This window comes from Urocampus carinirostris, chromosome 1 (genome assembly GCF_059441175.1).
Source record: "Urocampus carinirostris isolate Australia breed hairy pipefish chromosome 1, RoL_Ucar_1.0, whole genome shotgun sequence".
NCBI lineage: Eukaryota > Metazoa > Chordata > Actinopteri > Syngnathiformes > Syngnathidae > Urocampus > Urocampus carinirostris.
The window spans coordinates 32,201,816-32,227,912 of NC_142349.1; the positions used below are offsets into that span (position 1 = coordinate 32,201,816).

At 38.5% G+C, this 26,097-nt stretch overlaps 1 protein-coding gene across 1 annotated transcript; it reads left to right on the top strand.

The window, feature by feature from the left end:
- The first annotated feature begins 47 nt into the window (after positions 1-47).
- On the top strand, positions 48-25,914 carry LOC148374342 (coiled-coil domain-containing protein 39-like). Its single transcript, XM_088335131.1, has 20 exons — positions 48-202; positions 2,222-2,341; positions 2,402-2,548; positions 3,653-3,811; positions 3,883-3,975; positions 6,404-6,532; positions 7,619-7,810; positions 9,781-9,884; positions 9,960-10,092; positions 11,720-11,914; positions 11,989-12,153; positions 12,224-12,361; positions 13,683-13,891; positions 14,063-14,195; positions 15,319-15,478; positions 15,554-15,660; positions 17,575-17,715; positions 17,799-17,978; positions 23,911-23,999; positions 25,590-25,914. The coding sequence occupies exons 1-20, from the start codon at positions 104-106 to the stop codon at positions 25,750-25,752; spliced, it is 2,856 nt and encodes a 951-aa protein (XP_088191257.1). The 5' UTR covers positions 48-103; the 3' UTR covers positions 25,753-25,914.
- Positions 25,915-26,097: the final 183 nt, after the last annotated feature.

Genomic DNA, 26,097 nt, shown 5'->3' on the forward strand with positions numbered 1-26,097 from the left:
CCCAGCTTATAGACAGAAGGTACTGGCAGAAGTGCTGTTCCTCCAAAAAACACAGCTAAATCATTATAGAGTTGAAGTTAGGGCTGACTGTCTCAGTTGTATAATGTTGAGCGTGGCCATGGCGGTTTTACAAGAGCTGGGTTGGGACGAGTCTTATGCTGTTCCTGGTGCTAATGCTGAGAACAAGGCTTTAATTGAAGAGGTGAGACATTAATTACGAATACCTTTTATGAATATCTGGTGATGGCAATTTGAATGGATTGGTCTATTATAGAATGTCTTTTAATGTCCTCTAGGGAAAAATAACAAAAAAGTCCAAAGTAATGAATATATTTAACTTGTTCAGAATTGTCCTGCGAAAATAGGAACATTTGGTTCTTTTAATAACTTAAATAGCAGGCTTCAAATAGGCAACATCTATAGACTTATGGCAATTACTATTTAAAAATGATTAAACGTGTGTGAAATTTCAGTGCCAATTTATCATCCATTGTGAAAACGTGTTAAAATATTTGTCTGGGCAGGACTTGTTTATGATGCATACAAGTGATAATTTATTTTTCACAAGTATCAGTGCTTGGATTAAAGAAATCAAATAATCAACATGTAGTTTATTTTCTTTTTCATAACCCAATATTCATTTATAGCCTCATAAGATTCGGAAGGCTCTTTTGTCCACTTGCGGCTCTTTTTCGCTCCCTATTGCCTCCCTGGAGCTTTTTCAAAAATGTTGGATGATAGAAAATGATATAGTTTCAATAAGAGGACAAACATGGCACAAACATTCTTAACATTTTACAATGAATAGATTTCAATTTCTCAACCTACTATTTAAAAAAATACATGCCTTTTCTATTATTGTGTATTTATATATTTATGTATTTTGGGTTATTTTTAAATTCATAGTTTTTTTTAAATTAATTACATTTTTCCAGCACTAGGAGACACTAAATGATATTCAAAGTCCCTTTAAAATTGTCTTTTATAACAGTAATAATAATAATATTAATGATAATAATAATTATTATTATTATTATTATTATTATAAATTATCAAATGGTGCATTGAGGTCAGTAATGATGAGATTAAATCTTTGGTCGTGAATAAATTGATCCGAAGTTTGTGTTAGATTTTTGTTCTGGTAAACATTTGCCACAACAAGCACATGTTTTTTTTTTATATTCTTGAGAAAAATTGCGGTTCATGGCTAAAAATTAGAGTGTGCGATAAAATCTAATGCAATTTCTGTCAAAAGGGTGGCATGTTTAATATATTATAACTGTTTATTTAGTCCACAATGAAGTGTAATGAGGTCATCTTGAGCCCCAGAAATTTTTCCCCCAAAATGTTTTTTTCAATGTTAACTCATTTAGTGCCATAACGTATAAATGAGTTATCAGAAACATTGTTCCTGAGTGCCCAAAGGTAAAAATGCATGTGTGTTTTATTTTTGTTTTATTAAGAAAATTATATATTCTAAAGGCTTTGGCACTGCTGACCAGTAACTATCAAGCCTCTGGGAAAAATTTGAGTATGATAAATCACCATTAGGTGGCAGGAATAGCGTTGATCAGATCTTTGTCCACACATCAAGGAGCCCCCACTTCTTTGTGTTGCTTTGCTTCCTCTATCCAGCGATTGAGAGTGTGCGGGTGCCTTTCTGAATTACCTAAATCCTGTGATCACGTCACTGGAAACATCGGGCGCTGCAATGTTCTTGCAAAGTTCATGCATAAGTTCAGTGTTCTTGTAATGAATTGTTGATTTTCAAGATAAGTGCCCTTGTGTTTATGGAAAGCGATGTCTAGATATTGGAGGTACTACAAATGGAAAAAAGCACCGAAGTGAAGGTTCTGACTGAAATGCACCCTTTTACACACACAAACGTTTTTATCCGAAGTTTCTCAGAAAAAGGTATTTTCAAGAATATTCAATTGTTGTTTACTAACTAATGGTAAAAGCTATACGATACTTTTTTGCTTATAAAGATGAGGGCTGAAACTTTATTAATATGTACTACGCCTATACCTAAATTTTCTCTAAGACTTAAAAAATGAGTGAAAATGGCAAAAAAATGGCTGACCTGTACATTCCATTTGTGAGAAACGTCTGGCATTAAAGTTAATCAAAAATAGATTTTCTATAAATATTTCTGTCAATCTATATTGTAATAAAATGAAGTACTTCAAATCAAATCTGAATGTTTGAATTACATTCACAGATCAACAAAAAGAGGAAGGAACTCTTTCAAGTGAAAATCAAGCGAGAGAATCATAAAGATCAAACCCAACTGGCGAGAGAATATCTCAAACATGTGAAATCAGAGCTGGAAAACATGGAGGTAAACACACACAAATTACCTGCACAAAATTTGCCCTGCTCATTTGCCTTTTGTCCAAAGGCCTTGTGTCAGGCCAAAGAACGAGAGACAGATTCGGAGGCTCACATCACTGCCATCGCACAGAGAGAAATCGGCCACATGGTGCAGGAGAAGGCTCAGATGGACAAAGAGCTTCAATCCTTGGCTGAGAGGAAAAACATGCTTGAGGTTTACGACTGAACTACAGTAATCCCTCGTTTTGCGCAGGGGTTGCCTTCAAAAATGTTCCTGCAATAGACAAAACACAAAAGTCGAACCCATTATTTCTTTATTCAATGTATTTATTTATTAAATACTCCATCATACAATGAAACCAAAAGAATAGACCTTACTTACAGGTGCGAGGATTTGTCTAACAAATAAAAGTTTTTTGTTTGTTTTGAAAATAACTTCTGCACTGTCAAAGTATAGTTTTAGAAAATAAAAAATATTGCACTAAGGGGCGCAAATGATTTCAGGACCCTACGTTTTTACTTCACGTGCTATTTTGTCACCATTATGTGGACATAATGAAAAACCTGCATTTACCTTCTTTTAGCGCTGGGCTGTCAAACTCAGTTTGAATCTGGAGCCGGTCTAAACTTTCGAATATCAGACGGTCCACATCTGTAAAAGAGTGTCAACTCCAAATGTTTAGGTTTGTTTTTCAATATTATGCCTTAAAATATCTTTTTATAACACAACCTATTTTACGTAAGGCGCTCCGCACTGGGAGGAAGGAATAAACAAAATGCTCAGTCTGAACAATTCACAACAATAATGGCAGTCTTTCGGGGGTACGGCACAGGTGACAAGGAGTGGGCACTATTGCAGGCAGGAACAGCTTGAAGCGCAACAATCTGACAACCAAAATGGTCAGCGCAGTCCATTTCTACAAAGCCCCTGATGAACGACAGGTTTGGATATTGGGCAGCAGGTGTGGTGATTCCCCAGCGCCCCCTGATGGACAATGGCACGCTGGCTCATGACATGGCCGCAGTCAGTCTGAGCGTTTCGTTCACATAACGGCTTTTTAGAAAAACTTGAAAATCAAAAAGATTAAATGAACAACGGTTTAAAACGCAATGTTGTTGACACAAAGCAGGTCTAGGCGACTGTTTAGCCAATCAGAATGCAGAACACGATGCACAATTGATATCCGCTAAGTAGCGAAACCGTGATGAATGAACCGCAACACAGGAAGTGATTACTGTACAGATTTCCAATTTCATTTTAATAGCAATTCAAGTTTGCTACCATTTCTCTCCGAACCTTTTTGCTTTCTGTGATCAGAATGACATATTCAGGGCGAAACAGAAACTGGAGCAGTTTCGCACCCGAATGAAGTGGGAGCAGCAAGCCATGGATTCTTTTTTGGAGGATTCAGCGCAAAAAGACGACGACATGATGGCCATCATCAAGTATACGCAGCAGGATGAGCAGAGGATCAAGGTCAGGAAACCATCTTGAGTATGAAGTCATCAGAAAGTCTTCGAAATTCCGACCTTTTGTCTGTCCCATAGTCGCTCACTTTGGCCATTGAGAGGGCAAGGCTGGAAGGCCTGAAGAGGCACAAAGCGCTCGACATAGAAGCCACTCAAACTTTATCTGCCCAGGTACGATGTGGCAAAATGTATTTTTGATTAGCAACAAGTACTTTTTTGTGTCTGAATGAAAGCCATGGAGTAGGATGTAATATTCACGTCACACACGTGCACTCAAAAAACCTCTGTTTTCATCCTTTCGTGTTTACTTTTGATAAGATTATAGTTCAGTAGACTCAAAATAAGGAAAGAGGACAACAATCAATATTAAACTTGCAATTCGAAAAAAAGAGGACAGTACAAAAATGGTCAGGAGAAGAACATCCCAACCTGTTCTAAAGGCTGTCCCCTGAGGCCTTTCTATTTATTAGATCTCCCAGATTACAAAAAGCAGATCAGCTCTAAAGTGTGTTCAAATCAAAGAACAGCAACATTATTGGCCGATAGTGACAATGAAATAAACAGTGAATAGTAGTCAAAATAACAAACAATATAATAAAATAAATACAAATTAATGAACGATGCAATCTTCTTTCCTGTTGTCTAGGATTAAAAACAGACAAGCAGAAAAAACTTTATTCATGAAAAAAAACCACATAATTAAATGTAGAACATATGTAGAAATACTTGTCATATATAATCTTCGAAATTGATATAAGTTAAGAAATGTTTTAGAATTAATTATCTAAACAATTCTATATCTTTTTTTCCTTCAAATGTTAATTATAGTGTTCTATTCAAAATATTCTTTCTTTATACTGATATTGTACCTGATCGTATTATCAAATAACCGTCAGATAATAAAATCTATTTTCATTGTGTAAAACATTACACAAACCATTTATATATATATAAAAATTAGACTGACTCTTGAGGGACTCCAAGCCAATACTCATAAATCTCAAATTATTATTAGCCATCTGTACATATTGACATCTATATGTTAAACACGACTTCACCCAACAATGAGCTATTCCTTGTATTTTGTGTATTTTTTCTTACTGATATTTGAAACAAGTTTACAGTTTTTAAAATCAGGTAAAATATGAAAAACAATACTTGAAATGTGCCAAATTATTAGCCAAGGGGGCAAGATTGTCGCTTGCAGTGTAGGTAGATGGGTACCAAGTGTAGTGATTTTCATTCTACTTTTGAAAATCTCACGATAACACTGGAGGGAAGACAATTTAGAATAAACAACACGCTAAATAACTTCATGACCTAACCAAACACATGAACTCAACACTGAAACCTCTAAAGCCTTGGAAAAAAATAAAAGAAGAAAAATCTTAACACGTTATACACTAAAAACTACAAACTTGATCAACGAAATGACAAAACTAGGAAAAAGACATTTTTTTTTAAACTCAAAGGGAAGCTCCAAGTAGTGCAGTGTGTTTGTAAAGTCATTTAAACAAATAAATTGTGTGGGTGGTTAAGAATAGAATAGAATAGAATAGAATAGAATAGAATAGAATAGAATAGAATAGAATAGAATAGAAAGAATAACGTTGCATCCGGGATAATTCTCATTCTTTACTCATGAATGGCCTCATCTTTGAAGCATGGCGGCATTCCAAAGAATCTGAGTGTTGAAAGCAAAGCTTCTATACTGAATAAATAACAAGAATATATATGCCAGGTAACATTTGAATAGTCCGTGATATTTGTATTTAGGCAGTGATAAATCATGCATTATGTCTAAAAATCCCATTTTGGAGTTAGTGATTGTCCTTCAAAAGTTAAGCGTGCATGTGTCTCATTTATCCATCAACAAAAAGAATGTACCATTGGTATCTAACATTGTGGTTGCCAACCATTTGAACATGAGAGCTACGTTTTAATTACTAACTAACGATGATCTTGGGTGGGATATTCCTAGAAAAGCCTAGGTCACAGGTGTAGAACTTTCACAATCTGCACAACTTTGGCTGAATAAGAAAACTTTGTTACCTTGGACTGGATTTATTATATATAACTAAGTATAATAACTTTACCGAATAATATGTATTTTTGCAAACATTTCCTTTTCATCTTCAAAGCCCTCCAAAACACGTATTCAAAGAAATGTATCTTATGTTTTTCTATATCGGGGTCTTACAGGGTTAATACTAGAAGTTCTTTGATCACTTGGCTAATGGTGGTCCGCACAGACTTTGAGACTCTTTGTGATTAAGGGCTATACATATGAACATGACGTGACTTCGATGTCTTCTTACAATGTTATTATTATGTCATTACTAAGTTGCAATTGTTAGAAGTAGGGTTAAAATAAGCACAGTCAAGCACTGAAACATTGTTTTTAAAGACACTGATCTTGTCAATGATTTATCATGCCAGTTAGAAATTTAAATTTCCTAGAAAATAACTATGATCCTTCACTGGAGAGCTGTTTTCAGAACCAATCTGCGGGCCACTCAGGTGCGCTCAGGTGGCTACCTGTTGCCCGCGGCTACCACGCTGGAGACTCCTGGTCCATCCTTTCCTATTGTCCCATTAGATTGCTTTGGACAACACAATGGCACACTTGCAGCAGGCTCACCAGGAGAGTGAACAGATCATCCACCAATGGGAGAGCACCGTCCGGCAGATGAAACAACGAGATGCTGACATGCAACAGTGGGCCCTGGTAACAGTCTAAGCCACGCTCCCTCCCCACGCGCTGCTTACCATTTGCTACTGGTGAAACACAACCAAATATGTGCATATAAACTGACTCCCTGATTTAAGTATTTTATCTTATAGTTGCAAAGACGGCTTTGATGTAAGTATACACGGTAGGGAGAATATCAGAATATCAATAGGGGGAAATTATGCCCTTTGCTTGAGATGGTGCTACCTTAATTGTTTTCAGTTGTACTTTGCAGGTCGATAGAAATACAACTTCGAACACTGCTGGTTAGTCAGCGATACCAATACCTGTTATACCAGTTATTGATACCAGTATTTTATAAAACAAAAGGTCTGGTATTTTCTTAAAGAATTACCTTTAAGTCCCAATATATTTCATTTTACATTTAATTGATGACAATTATTATTATTATTAATTTATTATTAACAACTAATTTGTTATTCTTGATTACCAAATTGCCACCAAAGCCCAACCAATTCTGGCATCTTCCCCGTTTGCAAGTCTTGACCCCAATAAAATGGGTTGTTAGCAATACATGGTATCGAAACCTGCCCATTGCTACATACAACCCACGTATGAAATTTGGAGCTAGACCAGTGTAGGTTGTATCGGGTGGAATATGTCTATCTATCTATCTACCGTGGTCATATCCCTCAAGAGGGGTGACCAACAGAAAGACACACACATACAATGACAACGAAAATAAAAGGGAAATAAATAGCCAAAAAACACACAAATATTTTTGGACCATGGCCAACCCAATTGCCCAAAGTGTCTAACAAGTTAGGCACATCGGCACCCAAGTTGGTCATGCTTTCGTCCCTCCAGATGAAATGGGACACTAGAAAGCGGCCATGTCACTCGGGTCAGGGTGACACAACACACTCTTTTGTTTAACAGCAGGGTCCAACAGCTTTACCCCTGCCGCATCATACGGGTGCCCGGCCCATCCTTAAGAACGCGTCCACAATCCCGCTATCCTTTCACAACACATCTCCACTGAATATGTACTTTGGAAATAACACGATTGTATCATTGCCGCCTCGATTTGACTCCAAAAACGTTCTGCATTTATTGTGTTAGAAACTCGCAAAGAGCAACCAGATCATCAGGGAACGCAACTGCTCTTTGATACAAATCAAGCACTTCCATGACTCTCACATCAACGACAACAAAGAAAAAGAGAGAAAGTTAAACTCTACAAATCGACAGGCTGCAAAACTACAGCAACAACTAAAGGCGCACGAAAAGAATTACTTGGAGATGCAGGATAAGGTAAAAATCTGTATTATATAGTGATGTGTCGTTCCCGAACGTAAGGGCTCCTCACCAATCAGGAACCGACTCCGTCCGAGACACCATTTTTCTCTCTTGTGATTGGTCAATATACATTTTTTAGGGACTTTGTGTTGTTGACTTTGTAGAATACCTAAAAGGTCCAAATTGTTTTGTGGTTTCTTTTCCTTTTCTTTATTTGGGGATAAAGTGTTTCTCAAGTTTTCTAATGTAATGAATTTAAAGTTTATTGTTATACTTATATTTATTCTTAATTACATTTTACAAAATAGTCGTCCTCCGTCAATTGCTCTCTCTACTAATGATTGCATAACACCGTGTTAAGCACACGGCACCTATTTAATAACAGCAAGACAGACTATGTCAAATAAAACAAAGATAATTTGTGTAAACAAGTTTATTTTATTTGCTAAACACAAACAATTATTTGAGAACCTTTTTTTAGTTCTTCCCCCACTTTGCAGTAAATTCATTGTTGGTTATACGTAGCAGTGTATTTAAACAAAAATCCAGTACAAAAATTGTTATACAATGTACACAATTTGAAATGATCGAAAAATGTATAAAATAATCGGAAAACATATAAGTTGATGAGTATGATTTTGGTGTGTCGGATGTTTTATGTGAACTCTGTAATGTTTGACTTTAAAGTATCTTAGTATAAAAGAGTTCAACGTTTAGATGAGTTCAATGTTCACCGAAAGCAAGAAAAAAATGGTATTATAATTTAGAAGTGCTGTAATCCCTGGCTGTATCGGTTTACTCTTTGCGGTTTCAATAATTTTCATTGTGCATTGTTTTCAGCAGCAGACAGCGCACAACAAATGCTATTTGTAGGGATAGCGCAAATAAATTGTGATCAATACCAGGTGCTCCGTGGATTGTTATCGGGTCCGGGAAGAGACTGATGCGGCATTGGGAGAGAAAGCAATTGCGGTGCCGTAGTTCTGGCCAAGTGCAGCTAGGTTATGTTAAATGCTCAAAACCCACCCCTACTGAGCATGTATCATTCAGTCCAGGTATCACCAATGCTAGCGCGCAGCTAGCTGGCTGCTTTCTACACCAATTTCTTACATAGAAGGTGAAGCACTCCAATTGTGTTGTACATAACTATTGTATAATGACAAAAAAGCATACATTCAACTGCAATTCTGTGTTCTATGTTTTTATTTGTAGACACCCGTCAAAAACAAGGGATAACTGTACAATATGATGGATTAAAAAGACGATGTAATAACTGGTAATATATCAATTAAAGCAAAAAAAAATAAAATAATTGGAAGAGCCTTTTGGTGGGCAGCACGGCGGCGCAGTGGTTAGTGCGTGTGCGGCACAGTTCTAAGGTCTTGGGAACCTCCTGTGTGGGTTCAAATCCAGCTACCGGACCTACTGTGCGGAGTTTGTATGTTCTCCCCGTGCTTGCGTAGGTTTCCTCCGGGCACACCAGTTTGCTCCCACATTCCAAAGACATGCATTTCAGGTGGATTGGCCAGTCTAAATTGTCCCTAGGTGTGAATGGGCGAGAGAGTTGTCTGTCCCTGTGTGCCCTGCTATTGGCTGGCAACCAGTTCAGGGTGTCCCCTGCCCACTGCCCGATGATTGCTGGGATGGGCTCCAGCACCCCTGCGACCCTACTGAGGATAAGCGGTGCAGCTAATGAGATGAGATGAGATAAGAGCTTTTGGTAGCCAAAATAGCTGACTCTTTTTAGTGAACCAAGCCAAAAGAGTCTGTTCTCGACACGAGCCGGTATTCCCATTACTAGTACATTATTGTAATTGCCGTTAATAGCCACAAGGTAGTGCCAGTGAGCTTTTTGTGAATAGCCTTTTCAAAGCTCTTCTTTTCAAACCAAAATGCAATTTTATATTTATAGGAAACACTGTTTGCTCACAAAATAGCTTTTCTTACTAGATTGACTGTGTGGCTTTCTTGACATGCATTTGCAGCTAAAAAGTTGCAAAACCTCCCTGGATAAAACAGCTAGCACTGTGGAGTCGATGAGGTCCAACATTTCCAGGCTCAAAGATCAAATCCAGAAAAATGACTCCAAGTTGGTCACATTCGTCGTCATATGTGTAAATGCAGATTTTGGAAAGCAAGTTGTGATTTACATGTTTGACTGTAGGTTGAGGCAAACAATCGCCCAAAATTGCGCTCTAGAAGAGAGGCTGAAATCAGTGACACAGAACGCCCTGAGTGAGAAAGAGAAAGCAGCCCAGATGGAGGAGTTCCTCACGGATGAGGAGCAGGCCATCAAGGTTTGTTGCCTGCCAAAGATGTTTTTTTAAACTAAGCTAAAATACTTCACTATATCTAAAAATACCTACCTACCTACCTACCTACCTACCTACCTACCTACCTACCTACCTACCTACCTACCTACCTACCTACCTACCTACATACCTACCTACCTACCTACCTACCTGCCTACCTACCTACCTACCTACCTACCTACCTACCTACCTACCTGGGCCGTCCGTCCGTCCGTCTGTCCAAAAAAGAGTATTTGAACACCATGCTATTTTGCTATTTCTCCTACTCATGGAAGGGTCTGAAATTGTCATTGTAGGTGCATGTTCACTGTGAGAGAGATAAACTAAAAATCAAAAATCAGATATCACAATGCATGATTTTTTTAACAATTTATTGGTGTGATACAGCTGCAAATACATATTTGAACACCTCTGTATCATCTAGAATTCTGATCCTGAAAGACTTGTTAGTCCACCTGTTAGAAGTCCACCTGCACTCTATGCATCATCCTGAATCAGATGCACCTGTTTGAAGTGGTTAGCATAAAGACACCTGTCCACCCCATACACTTAGTGAGTCTTTAACTTGTAACATGGCGAAGACCAAAGAGCTGTCCAAAGACACCAGAGACAAAATTGTACACTTCCAAAAGGCTAGAAAGGGCTACGGAGCAATTGCCAATCAGCTTAGTGAAAAAAAGTCCACTGTTGGAGCAATCATTAGAATATGGAAGAACCTAACATGACAGTCAATCTCAATCGGAGTGGAGCCTCATGCAAGATATCACCTTGTGGGGTCTCAATGATTCAAAGAAAGGTCAGGAATCATCCCGGAACTACACGACAGGAGTTGGTCAATGACCTAAAAAGAGCTGGTACCAATGTTTCCAAGGTTACTTTAGGTAATACACTAAGACGTCATTGTTTGAAATCATGCATGGGTCCCTCACTCAGAGCATTGAAGATGAGTCGTGGCTGGGTCTTCCAACACGACAACCACCCGAAGCAAGCAGACGGAAAAACCAAGGAGTGGCGCCATAAGAACCATATCATGGTTCTAGGATGGCCCAGCCAGTCTCCAGACTTGAACCCAAATGAAAATCTTTGGAGGGAACACAAACTCTGTGTCTCTCAGCGAGAGCCTAGAAACCTGACTGATCTATAGAAGATCTGTGAGGATGATTAGGCCAAGATCCTTCCTGCATTGTCTGCAAACCTGGTGAAAGACTACAGGAAACGTTTGACCTCTGTAATAGCAAACAAAGGCTACTGTACCAAATATTAACATTCATTTCCAAATACTTATTGGTAGCTTTATCACACAAATAAATTGTTTGAAAAAATCATGCATTGTGATTTTTGAATATTTCTTTTTAGTTTACCTCTTTCACAGTAGACATGCTCATTCGATGAAAATTTCAGAACCCTCCATGATCTCTAAGTGGAAGAAATAGCAAAATAGTAGGGTGTTCAAATACTTATTTTCTTCACTATCTCTATGCAAACAAAAGCAAGAAAATGTTTTCAATTGCGTCTAACCTTTTCCAAATATCTTGACTTTGGAGCTTTTGATAATATTTGGAGGCATGGTTTTATTTTTAAATAAAATGCTCAAATGTATTTTTTACCCAAGGATTTGGATCTCCAATTACGGGATTGTAGAGAGCAGCTTTTCCGTTGTAAACAGCATGTTGAAAACCTTAAGCGAATGGAGAAGGACTCTCAGGCCCAGGATCTGTGGAGCAGATCCACAATCACAAGTCTTGAAAGAGAGTTCAGGAAACAGGAGAAGCATCTAATAAGACAGCAGATGATCATGGGTGAAAAAGTATGCCATCGGAACAATGACCAAAATGAGATTTGTCTTCTAGCTCACAGTTCTTTCTCAATTCTGTGTTACAGGATCACCAGATCATGATTTTGGAGAAAAAGCTCGCTCGACTGCAGGGTGTTCACGACGCAGATGAAAAACAAGTGTTAGAAGCAAAGATCAGTGAACTAACCAAAACCCTTGATGAGATGATGAATACATCCAGCAAAATTCTCAATGGAATCAAAGAGACTGAAGTCAGCGTGCGAAAGGTTGAATTCACCAAACTTAGTCAACACTCTTTATCACGCAATCTGTCTTTTACAGGGTGATATTCGCTATTTGGAAAAAATTAATGATAAGTCAATAGCTGAGAAGCAAGAGCTGCACAACAAAGTGGAAGAGTTTAAGCTCGTCAATAATAACACAGAAAAAGAGCTGAAGAAACGTGGCCACAACAAACAGGTATCACAAAATCAAGCAACATTTCCTTGTACAATACGATGGAAATACCATATATCTAGCTGAATATTAATAATATATTAATCCAAGCCAAAAACGAGTGCCAGTCTGTCCATTTCACACCAAGGCCTTCAGTGATGCCCTGCTTAGTCCAGCTTGAACAATAACTAGTAATACTCTCATTTATGGCATCACGGTTTGAGAAATCCTCCATAAAAGCACACATGCACAAGATTGGGAATCACCTTAATCGTGTACAACACAGTCTATTTTCCAGAGCATTTAAATATCAATACAGCTGAGTTTGCAAATAAAACCATCATAATAATGCAAATATTTAAAAATAAAAGACTTCAAAATGAGTTGTCCTCAAAGCTTTACCTCCTCGCGAAGCCTTGCTTCTCTTGAAAAGTTCGTCTTGAAAATAGTTGTGACCAACCGTTGTAGTCATTTCCTTCAGCCATAGTGGGGTTAACATTTTTAACATGACACCTTTTGACATTTTTAACATGAAAAAGCTATGATTTAGCGTGGTTTATCTGCACAGCGCTGCCTTATCTTAACTCAAGTGAGTATTCAATCACAAAACGCTGACTTGTCACGTTCAACATGAGGCCTTCTAGCTGGCCTGACTGTCGCAATTTTAGGATCTGATTAGCTATTGCAACAATCAATGGGCTACATGTGCCGTCCACTTACAGTGCTCAGACACGCCAGCACTGTTGATTTTGAAGGCCTTGGGCTGATATACAGGCTGAGGACACAGATTATCTGAATTCTGTTTGGATAAAACATCTGACCTAAAACCACCAGAAATATATCATGAAATGTATCAAATATGAAGAATTATTATAAATATGTATGGTTGGTTGGATCCCTTAACCACTAGGGTTGTAGGGGCACCATTTCCTGTAGTCACTACAGTGTAGTGTGTCTTTGGTAAGTACAGGCTGGTGGCGCCCATCCCTCACCAAGGCCAACATATTTTTCCACCCGGTCTCGCATGTAAGTCGAATGTGCGAACCACTGCACTATGGAAACATGTGTGTACTCTTAGAAAAAATACAATGAATGAAATTGTCTGTTGTTACAATTATGATAATGTCTGGTTATGGTTGGCCAAGAGAGAAGGCCTTGCTTGCCCTGATGGCATTGTGAAATGTGCCGTGTCATCATTATATAGATTCTTAACGAATCAGAATCTAATTGAATCGTTCTTTCCGATTGAGCTGTGATTGAATCGTTTTAAATCTCACACATCAAAAACCGTATCAAATAACTTCCTGTACACCAAAACACAGTTCACTGTGTCTTTCATCATTAGGAACAGCTCGTGGAGCAAAATATTTTCAAACTGGAGGTCAAACGTAAGAGGGATCTTCTCTTTAACAAATCCAACGGTGTGCTGTCTTTGGAAAAAAGGCAACTGAACATTAAGAAAGCCATCCAAGAGAGGCAAGAGGAGATCCGGGTCTACAGTCAAATGCTCAGTCAGGAGCTGAAGACCACTGAACAGGAGAAACAAAGAATGAGGTAAAATCATTTCTTTGTCATTCATGTATTGTTATTATCACCATGTTGTCATTATTAAGGTCTCAAAATGCAAAAGCCCCGAAGTCTCTGAGATGTGCTCAAGCCCTATGTGTGAACCTTTGGTATCTATCTTCGTCCCTTTAATTCGTTCATAGTGATTCTCTTTCCCAGCGCTGATCTGAATGGAAAGTTTTCCAAGGTAAACGTCATGAGGAAACATTTCGAAGTAGTGACCTTCACGATGGCGACCCCCGGAGAAGACGAGGAAGATGCGGTTAAATGTCAAGCTCACTACATCGCCAAGGTGACAGGACCTTAGTCTGCATCGCAAGCGTTCAGCAAATCCAAACAACATTCATAGAAGGAGCATTAGAAATGTAGATTGTCTGATGTTCTGATTGACTGGTCCAAATATAATTAGCATTGTGTAAGATACTGTATATTTCTCACAAGCAAATACAGCAGGGGGTGATTAACCTTTTTGAAGCTGAGAGCTAATTTTGTCACGGATAACGGCAAAGGGCTATTTTTTTCATTTGCATTTATAAATTGACAACTTATCATGTTATTACTATGTTGTTACCATGTTATAACCAGGTTGTCACCATATAGGGTACATACAGGCTCAGTCAACCACAAAAACATCATGTTGGTTAGATTTTATCTTTGTTAGAAAACCACAGTAAGCCATCACTGGTAAGCCATTTTCAGAACTTGTCCACGGGCTACTCAGTTCAGGGGGTGACCTACTGCCTGCAGGCGCCACGTTGGAGACCACACAAATGCAGAGTATCGCGGTTTACAAATCGCAGTTTCGCTATCTTGCCGATTTTGGTGTGCAATCTGATTGGTTAAACAGAGGAAGATGCTTTCTAATGCCAACAAATTAACTTGCTCATGAGCCAAATGCGGGTCTATGGTGCTCCCTAATGGCCCCTAGATGCTTTTCAAAAATGTTTGATAATAGAAGAATATATGATTTCTGTACGACACAACCGGAAAATAAATGCACTTTTCCATAACAACCACACGTAGTAAGTAAAGTAAAGAAAAGTGAATTGGATCGGGTCAGAAATCCATGAAGTTGTGCAATGAAACATCAATATTATTTTTAACAGTATAATTTCACAGTACAGAAGTTATTCGTGAATAGAACAGTACTTTTATATGTTAAACAAATACTTGAGCCTGAAATTTGGGTTTGTTGTTGAGTAATACATTAATACATTAAAAAAATTGCGGGTTTTGACTATCGCGGGACGGTTTTGCAACGTAACCTCCGGGAAAAACGAGGGATTACTGCATGAAGAACAATGGCTTGCTTTTCTCCAAGATGAAGTAGACTGGTCTCACCGCGACACACTGGCTGAAAAATACTGCTTTAGTTTACGCGGGGTGTGTATAACAATACAATTTCCTCCAACCAGGTGGCACTACAGCGCGCGGAACTTATAGAACAGGTTGAGATTCTAACTGCCAAAATTGGAAAGGTTGAGCAAGAGAATGAAGCTCTGGAGAACACAACACTCTTGTTCAACATCAGCAATTCAAGTTTGAACGCGTCTGTCAACAACGCAAAAGCATCTAGTAAGTCGACGTCCTCGTCCGGGGCTTCGCGGATGTCTTTGATTATTTCGTTTATGCTACTCGATTTTCCCTCAGGCCCAGAATACCAGGAAAAAATGAAGATGGAAGAGCAATTACGTTTGGCCGAAGACGCCCTTAGGTCTAAGAAAAGAAAAATTCGAGAACTTCAGCAAGACCAACAAGTTAGTGCTATTCAAAATTCAGTGACATGCCGTAAGGTACAGTCAGATTTACAAATACATGAACTTTCATCTAATTCATCCTTTGATAGACAGAGCAAGAAAGCAATATATAATCTGTATCATTTACAATGGAGTTTTTTTGTCTTACCTTAATTTTTAAATAAAGTCTACGGGCTGTTCTTTTAAATCAATGCTAGAAAAAAACTCACACAGGTACGGTAATAGTTTCGATTAGAGAGGAGAGAAAGAAAGATATAATGGGATAAAAAGAGAGAAAGGGAGAGAGAAAATGCAAGAAAGAGAAAAAAGAGACAGAATGGGAGAAAGACAGAAAGAGAAACAGAAAGAAAGAGAAAGCTAAAAGAGAGAGATAAAAATAGGGAGCAAGCACAATAAAGAGAGATAGAGTGATGGAAAGAAAAAGAATAGATAGAGGGACAGAAAGAAAGAAAAGAGAAAAGACAACAAAAGAAATAGCAAAATAAAGAGAGATAAAAGTAAGCGAGAACCAGAGAGAGAGAGAGAGAGAGAGAGAGAGAAAAAGAGAGAGAAAAACAGTGAAGTATGAGTGAGTATATGAAAGGTTGTCTGTTTCTGTGCATCGTGCGACTGGCTGGCAACAAGTTTAGTGTGTCCACTGCCCGAAGATGGCTGGGATGGGCTCTAGCACCCACGTGACCCTACTGAGGATAAGCGGTGCAGATAATGAATGAATAGATGTTTTGACATTGTTTTGTTTTTAGTAATCACACTCTCATTTTCAAAATACCGCGCCAAGGAAGGTGTAGTTTTGGACTAGGATTTTCGTTACATTGCTTCATTTTTGGCTTGACTCTTGACTTTTGTTCTAAAATTATAGTAATAGATATATTTATTTACATACTATTAAAGTTTGCATTGTGGTAATTAAAAAGTCTACGTGAATATGGGGACACTGCTGTTAGACTAGATTTAGGTATGAAATCTATCGATTTATCCATCCATCCATTACATGCACCGCTTTTCCTCAGTAGGGTTGCTGGAGCCCATTTCAGCAATCTTCAGGCAGTGGGCAGGGGAGACCCTGAATTGGTTGCCAGCCAGTCGCAGGGCACACAGAGACATACAACTCACTTGCTCATTCACACCTAGGGACAATTTAAACCGGCCAATTAACCCGACATGCATGTTTTTGGAATGTGGGAGGAAACCGGAGTGCCCGAAAGGAATCCCACGCAAGCACGGGGAGAACATGCAAACTTGGCACAGGAAGGCTGGTAGCTGGATTTGACCCCATGACCTAGGAACTGTGCTGCAGACGTGCTAACCACTCAGCGGCCGTGCTGCCCGGCGCCCATCCCTCACTGAATCCCTAATGCACCCGATGAGCAGATATTTGCCTTGCATGGCTGACGCTGCTATCGGTTAGTTAGTTAGTGTAAAGTGTGAAGCACATTGTAAAGCGCTTTGGGAGGTCCTCATTGACTTGAAAAATGTTAAATAAACGCAGACCATTTAATAAAAAACATTTAAGTGCCAAAATTCTTGGTGCCGTTTTTATTGGTATCATAAACCAACTCATTAGGGAGGGGTTCAATTATCCAATGCTAATGACATTTATAAGCAAGAATGATCAGTATCTGTAGTATCAGTTCTATCAGTATCGAACGCTACCACCTTACTTGAATTATTTCCATACAAGAATTCCCAGTATCGCCAACCCTAGGAGACAGTGTTCTGCAGCTCTGTATGCTACTGTATGCTAATATTTGTTTCTCTTCCTACAATTTTAGATCATTTTAAAAATGATTCAATTGTAACTTTTTTAGGTTAACTTGTTTAAAAGTTGGCTTATCTTATTCATTTCAATTGTCTGAGGAACGCCCGCGCTGTTTACGCCATTTTCTCATCTTGCAGTTTTTTTCCCCTTTTCAGGATCTTAAGAACACGGTAGAGCAAATGCTTTACAACAAACAAGCTGAGAACCAAAAGATTGACAGCACGCGGTGTCTCATCAGCAAGTTGAATCGGGAAATAGCATCCCAAAAGGAAAAGATTCTCCGGGCCACCAAACAGGTTTGAAATTGTAACGGAATTGCAAGGATGCGGAATCCGCATCAGGTGCTCTCTTCAACAAATATTTCGATTGGCGCTTTCAGTGCCACAAACTGACTCAAAAGATCCGCTCCTCAAGAAACACCAAGTTGGAAACTTTTGAAGAGAAGGACGTTCAACTGCGACAGTTGAAAGACTTGAACAAGAGGATCAACAAGATGCTCAATGATGCTTCGACGGACAAGCCTGACCTCAGATCAGTGCTAGAGATGTACTTTATAGAGGTAAATATCAAAGACTAAAGTGGAATGTATGCTCTTGTGCTCCCAAAACGAAAAAAAAGTTACATTTTAAAAACAATGATAGGATGAGTTCGCGAAGGAAACAGCTCAAAGAGTCGGCTCTTTAAAGTGGACGACGGGGGCCGGTGTTGTGCTGTGAATTGCACCCCCGTGGCGTCACTGCTGCAACTATAATCGCTTTTACCTGGTTTTATCTCGCTTTTCGGGAAGGTAATAGCGAAAATGTCACCCAAACCATTTCGTCTTACTTTTGTTGGGAATGTAATAGAACGGTAATGCACTTTTGAGCAGATAATGTGTTTAGGACTGTATGAGAGTCTGACTGTGCAGACTGTGTTGTATGGTGGAGAGACTTGGAGCCTGAACGCAGATTTGAGAAGGCTATTAAATGTTTTTGAGATGAAGTGTTTGAGGAGTATGTTTGGAGTGACAAGATTGGATAGATTGAGAAGTGAAATTGTGAGAGACAGAAGACAGAATAGGAGTGATAGTGGAACTGAGCAAATGTGTGGATAAGAAAGTACTCGGTTAGTTTGGACACATGGAGAGGATGGATGAGGAGTAAATGTTGAAGAAGATCTACAGAGCAGAAGTCAATGGAAGGAGAGCAAGAGGAAGGCCGCGATTGACGTGGATGGATGGTGTTATGAGTGCACTGGAGGAAAGAGGTCTCAATGTAGTGCCAGCTGGAACTCTTGGTGGTGATAGGAATGAGTGGAGAGGTGTTGTGAAAGGATAGTGGGATGTTTGGACGTGTTCTAAGGCATGGGCAGGGCACCTGTATGATGCGGCAAGGGTAAACCAGTGAAAGATGTCAGGCCCTGCTGTAGAACAGAAGAGTGTGTTGTGTCACCCTGACCTGAGTAACATGGCCGCTTTCTTGTGTCCTGTTTCTTCTTGTGTCCCAATGTGAATATCTTCTGCTCATTACATGCCCGAACTCTCTTGTGTATATATATCCAAATTCTTTTATCTTTCTATCTTTTTTTAAATCTTTTATCTTTACAGTCAAAGTGTGTAACTGAAGTGCCACGTCCAATTTTGTTGTCACAATATTGTTCAACCCATTTTGTAACAATGATAATACAGGTATGTTCTGTTCTATTCTTTCTATTCTATTCTATTCTATTCTATTCTATTCTATTCTTTTCTATTCTATTCTATTCTATTCTATTCTATTCTATTCTATTCTATTCTATCCTATTCTATCCTATTCTATTCTATTCTATTCTATTCATCTGGAGGGACGAAAGCAAGACCAACTTGGGTGCCGAGGTGCTTAACTTATTTGGGTGTTTGGGCATTTGGGTTGGCCTCTGTCCAAAAATGCTTGTGTGTGTTTTTTGCTACTTTTCCCCCTTTTTTATTTTCTATGCTTTTGTATGCGTTTGTCTTGCTGTCGGTCATCCCTCTCGAGGGATATGACCAGGGTAGATAGATTGATGAATAGATGATAGTTCATGTATTTATGCCTCGTATTCAATTTTTTTACTGAATGAAAGTTGTTTTGTACCGTGTGGAGACACTTATTACAGTGTCCCTTTAAGAAAAGTTTGAACATACTGCTATGCCCATTTAAAAAAAACAGCGTCATTTAAAATGTTTATTAACTTATGACAGTGAGTCGCAACTCACAAAAGCAGTACCAACCTGGGTGCTGAGGTGCTTAACTTGTTCGTGTGTTTGGGCGTTTGGGTTGGCCATGGTAACATTTTTTGTGTTTTTTTGGGGGGCAGATTTTTATCTTTTTTCTTTCCTTTTTTTTTGTATGAGTTTGTCTTCCTATCGGTCACCCCCCTCGAGGTATATGACCAGGGTAGATAGATTGTCACGAAATCTGTCACGAAACGGGTCGGGAAGCAGGAAGTTGGAACTCATTTGTGTAGACGATCTGTCACTTTAATTGAGAAAGAAAAGTTGTCCAACACACAAACAGACAAAAAAAAACAAAACAAAGCAGGATCAAATGCAGGCAAAACTACAGACTAGGCATTTAACGGGATTAAACAGAACTTGCAGGAATCTCTCGGAATGTTACACCGAAGTGCAAAAAAGTCCAACAAGCACAACAAGAATAAACAGATATCAACACGTTTTCAACAAGGGTAAACAATGATCTGGCAAAGGGCAGTTCCAAAAGGCACGTTTAAGTACCCATAGGAGTAATCAGTAAATGCAGGTCAGCCGGTGTCCAGGGGCGGGGCCAGCTCGGCGCCATGACAACCGTGCAGGACATGACATAGATAGAACATGATGATTTTGCCTTTTCTTAATCAAATCACTGGTATTGAAACTGTTACGAATGTACTCTACACTCTTTTCTGAAATGAACTGTCAAATCATCAACAAATAAAACGGGAGACGAGTTTTTGATTTCTTGTCGTCATCAAACGAGACGGAAAACGTGGCTAATTGTATTTTACTTGAATAAACAGATAGTCCTGTGCCTACCATTGTCACAGCAACCGTGTCAATATTATTTCCCAGTACAAATGATCCAACGTCATACTGATGAATGTAGCTGATGCTGGTGGGAGGGTTTACGTATTTTACAGTAGACTGCTGTGTTTGATGCCAAGAAATGCCCAAACCAAAATAACAGTTCGACAAAGCTCACTGTAGTTACCCACGCAGAGCCCATCTCCTCACAGTAAAAATCACAACTTGCTGGATGCAACTGAACCTGTGTTAAGAGGGGGGCATGACTGGTCTGCCTGGCTGAACAGAAATTCCCCCCACATTTATCTCTGGCTATGAAGGTCACAGGTCCATGAAATCTACCCTGGTTACCCATGGTGGACCCATCTCTTCACAGTAAAAAGCACATCTTGCTGGAGGCAAGTCAACCTGTTTTAAGAGGGGGGGCATTTCCGGGCACACAAAACCTCACAAGCAAGAATCATAATTGCGGTAAGTTATTTTTAATGTCAGTCGTTATGCTTTTAAAACAAACAGAGGCCGGCATCTAATTCATTGGTTAAGCATTTAGTTCCATTACATTTTCTCTATATATAGGCCTGCATGAAATGTATGTCTAACATTGTTTTCCAACACTTTATCATCACAAGATGGACCCCGGCCTTTACAAGCAAATTGTGGATTACAAATCGAAAGGCGTGTATTTGGAGGGCAATCCGCTGAAAAGCCTCCCATTATGCTGTAGTAGGTAAGTCTCATTTTCAATAACACTAATGTTGCACAGTCTGCAATCAAACACATGTCCATTAACGTCTGCACAAACATAATCGAGATTTGCTTTGAATTTAATTTAAATTTTCATGTGTAAAAAACGCCCAATTTAAAAACTTAATCGAAACGTCTGATTGAAGAAAAGCTCTATTCCCTGATGGTATGCATAATGAAGCATGTTTAATTGTGTACACAATCAATTTCTTATACCATGCTCCAAGTAACTAAGTTGTTTTATTAATTACAAGTCATCTTCCTTGATTTAAAACATAATGCGCAGTTTTAGGTAAGCATTTATCCTTACATGGTCAATTTATTCTTCAACTCATCATTTCCCTTACCACTAGGCATCTCAATAATCCAAATGTGTTGACTCGTAGCCATTTTCAATGGCTTCCATAGGATTCATCAATGGCTTCCATAGGAGACCAACTCTTTTACAACAAAGGGACTTCTGGATCCCAAATCCCAGTGGTCTTAGGAGTGGAAGAGGCGAATGCCATCTTTGTAGACATCCATGCCAGCCCCACTGGCCAAAGAAAAACCAGGGATGCAAAAGCGATCTCTCTGGCCGGGAATGAGTATTGACATCGAGAAATGGGTAAATAAAATCACAGCATTATAACTTCCTTCTCATCTAATCACATTACAAATTATCTTTATCCTTTGGCATACATCATTGTTGTATTTTGTAATTCAGAGATTATGAATAATCCATGAAAATGTTACCTGTTGTGGACAACCTTTTTCTGTTTTTCATGGGTGTCAGAATTTGAAATTTGCCAGGCTGGCCCAATTAATCAGGAGGTGGAGTACACACCAATTAAGGTAAGAATAGTTTGTTTACATTATCTCTAAAGCATTGTTTTCAAACTTCTTTGAAGCCACAGTATATTTTACACAAGACAAATTCCATCGCACACCACCATACAACAGTACCTCAAATTCACCAGAAATATTATCAAAATAATGAAACAGGTATTATGTACTGGATATTATAGGCCTTCAAACTTTAATTGACTGAATTTAGTCACTCGTTGTAACACCTCACACATTTTTGTTCAACACAACAGTGAAAAACAATTCATTTAATTATCAATCCTTTAAAATAAAATTAGTTTTTTGCTTCATCTAACCCAGAAATCCATTTCAGCCAAAAGGCATTTATTCCTCACTTGTTGTTCTTTGCTCTGTTTTTTTTGTTTGTTTTTTTGTTTGTTTGTTTGTTTGTTTGTTTAGGTCAAACAGCCGTTTAAGCTAGTGGGGATGGACCTTGTTGGACGACTGACAGAAACAAAAGATGGCAACAAGTACATTTGAATTGTTCATAAGCTTGCTTATTTGACTTTTTTGCCTATTTATCCTGATAGTCTTTTTATCTCTTCAAGGTCATGATTATATGGAGTGCCATGTCCAATCTCATTGCATACCATGTGAAATGAAATGATCTGCATTTATATAGCGCTTTTCAAGTCAATGACTTCCCAAAGCACTTTACAATGTGCTCCACATTTCCCAATAGCGGCCTTGCAGCCATGTAAGGCGCTAACCTGCTTAATGGGGGATATTGGGGGTTCAGTGTCTTACCCAAGGACACTTCGACATGTAACACGGACGAGCCGGGATTCAAACTGGGATCCCTTGATCCCAAGACGAGCGCTCTACCTCCTGAGCTACTGCCGCCCCCATGTCTATTCTAATTATGTCTTTGGATATTTACCTTAAAGCGACATCTTGTGCTTTTTTTTCAGGTTCAAGTTTGTATTTTGGTACCTTCGAGAAAAGTGTTTGCATGGTTTATCCCTCCAAATGAACGTTACTTTTCTCATACTGCTTATTTCTTCCTCACTAATTTACAGTCATGTTCACAGCTTTTTTTTGTATAAAATGTCCCTTTTAATTTAATGATTAAAACAGGCTCTTAAAACAGCCTCCAGCAAGATGTGTTTTTTACTGTGAGGAGATGGGCCCACCATGGGTAACCAGGGTAGATTTCATGGACCTGTGACCTTCATAGCCAGAGATAGATGGGGGACATTTCTGGTCAGCCAGGCAGACCAGTAATGCCCCCCTCTTAAAACAGGTTCAGTTGTATCCAGCAAGATGTGATTTTTACCGTGAGAAGATGGGCCCCGCATGGGTCCCTACAGTAAGATTTGTCGACCTGTTATTTTGGTGTGTGCATTTCTTCAAAACACAAAAGTCTACTGTAAAAAAGGGTAACCTCTCCCACCAGCATCAGCTACATTTATCAGGATGACATTGGATCATTTGAACCAGAAAAAAATTGGCACGGTTGCTGAGACAATGGTAGGCACAGGACGATCTGTTTATTCAAGTAAAATACAATTAGCCACGTTTTCCGTCTTGTTTGATGACGACAAGAAATCAAAAACTTTCGTCTCTCGTTTTATTTATTGATGACTTGACAGTTCATTTCAGCATAATAAGCTTTATGCTAAAGCGAATAACAGTTTCAATACCAATGATTTGAGTAAGAAAAGGTGAAATAAACATGCTTCCTGCTCAGTGATTTATATACAATGTGCATTACCGTTTTATTCCATTCCCAACAAATGTAAGACGAAATGGTTTTGGTGACATTTTCGCTATTACATTCCCTAAAAGTGAGATAAAACGAGGTAAAAGTAGTTATAGTAGCGGGAGTGACGTGTGCGTCACTGTCTGTCTGTCTGGCTAAAATATTTATTTTCTTCCTTTTTAGGCCAACTTGTCTTTTCCGTCCCAGCCATCAACTCCCGGCAGCTACAGAAGCTCCAAAACAAACTCAGCTCTCCTCTCCGTTTCGTCCAGGTCTACAAAGAACACACGCATTCTCATGACCAAAAACACATACATGCACAAACACACGCACACACAATTGTACTTGTGATGGCCATCCTATATTAGCCAATTTAAGTTTAATTTAGGAATGTCAAAGATGCGGCCCGTGAGCCCAAACAGGCCTGGCATTGGATTTAATTTGGTCTGCGAAACAACACTGAGAACGACACGAGAAAAAATTAAGCTCATGGTGTCAGAAAAACAAGACCGTTTTTAACATACCCACCAGATGTCACAAAAGTATTCACACCCTTTTCAGAATTTTTCACTACTATTTTTTTAGTACAGTAATCCCTCGGTTATCACGGTTAATGGGGACCAAAACTTTTTTTTTTTTAAATTATTTTATTTTATTATTATTATTTTTTAGACCTGCGAAGCTCTGAACCCGTGAACGTGGAACCGCGAAGTAGCGTGGTCCCACTGTATGTATCCATAATTTTCAGTACTTTTCAATACATTTCAATACTTTTAGTACCTATTCATACTTTTCACTTCTTTTTAATATGTTTGAATACTTTTCAATGCTTTTTATACTTTTCAGTAAATTTTTCACCTTTTTGCTGTTTTGAGTACTTTTCGGTACTTTTTGTGCTTATACATTTTTTAGTACCTTTTCATAACAATTAGTGCTTTTTCTGATTTCTTTGTTTTTTTCACACTTTTCAGGATTGAAACATTTATTGTTCAGTAGACACTCAAAACAGGGAAAAGCCAAAACCCAGGATCAGAAAATCCCACCCCCCTGAGCCCTTTCTATTGATAAAATCACCAAGGCAAATCAGAAGCAGATCACCTCTAAATGGTGTGGAAAATAAAAGAACACAACATGATTGGTTAATACCTAAAATAACGTAAACAGCGCATAATAGTCAACACAACGAACAACAGTGAAAATGATGAACTGACATCCAATGTGTTCTCCTTTGCAGGTGTTTAATCATAAAACCTTTTACATTTCAGTTTTTTAGTACTGTTCAGTACTATTTCAATTTTCAGTACTTTTCAGTACTTTTTTTCTTAATTTTCATTTTCTTAAAAACTTTTCCATGCTACTCAGTACATTTTAGTACATTTTCATACTTTTCAGTACTTTTTTTTTGTATTTTCCCATTTATTTTTATATGTTTTTGTATTTTTTACTGAGTGTCTCTTACTTACCATGTGGCCCCTGGGCAAATTTATTTTTTAACACCCCTAAATCCTTCACGAGTGATTACCTAAGCATTTAACAGTTATCCAGCCCCAAATGATGTGCAATTGAACCTAAACTCTCAAACTAAGTCCTTAGCCTTAAAAACAAAAACAAAACAAAAAAGGTCATGTTTGGCAGACAATGCGCCCTGTTTCAGGTTTTTATTGCTCATTTTTGACTGAAAGTAGACTTATTTGAAAACCAGCTTGGAGCAGACTTAACCTGTGTTTATTAAATCCTCATAATTATTCAGTCATGACATATTGCATATCAAGTCCATTAAAGATGTCTGCAGCTGGCGCCAAACATTAGCACATCAATCAACAAAAAGCAAAGTCCAAATAGTTTTGTTCTCTCAATTGCAGGTCTTCAGCTTCCTCAAACAGCAGACATGGGACATTTTCACCCCAGTCCCCTTTACTGAAGACCGTGTCCTTGAATCTAGATCTTCCTGGTTCCTGTCCTTCAACTCCCGTTTCTGCCAGCAGGAACTCCAGCTCAGCTAGCAGCCTCTTGAAACGTCCTTAATATGATACTCCTAAATGTTTTACAAACTGACAACATTTGCAAATTCAATTACGTGACTACATTAATTTGTTGTTTTGTCACCTCCTCCCCTTTGAAAAATACATAATGTAATTGTTTTCCTTTAATGACATAAACATGGAATATTTGAGTACGTGTGTAGAATTTTGGGCTTTCTGAGTTCTGTTTCATTCATTACTCAAGCTGCATAAAGAACATGGTGCATAATGTTTAGATGTTCTGTAGAATACAACTTAATACCTATTAGGGTTGGTCTTGGCATTGGTTGGGACATGGTGCAATTTTTATGATCCCATAATATTAGGTTAAAATCCAGCTACCAGCCTC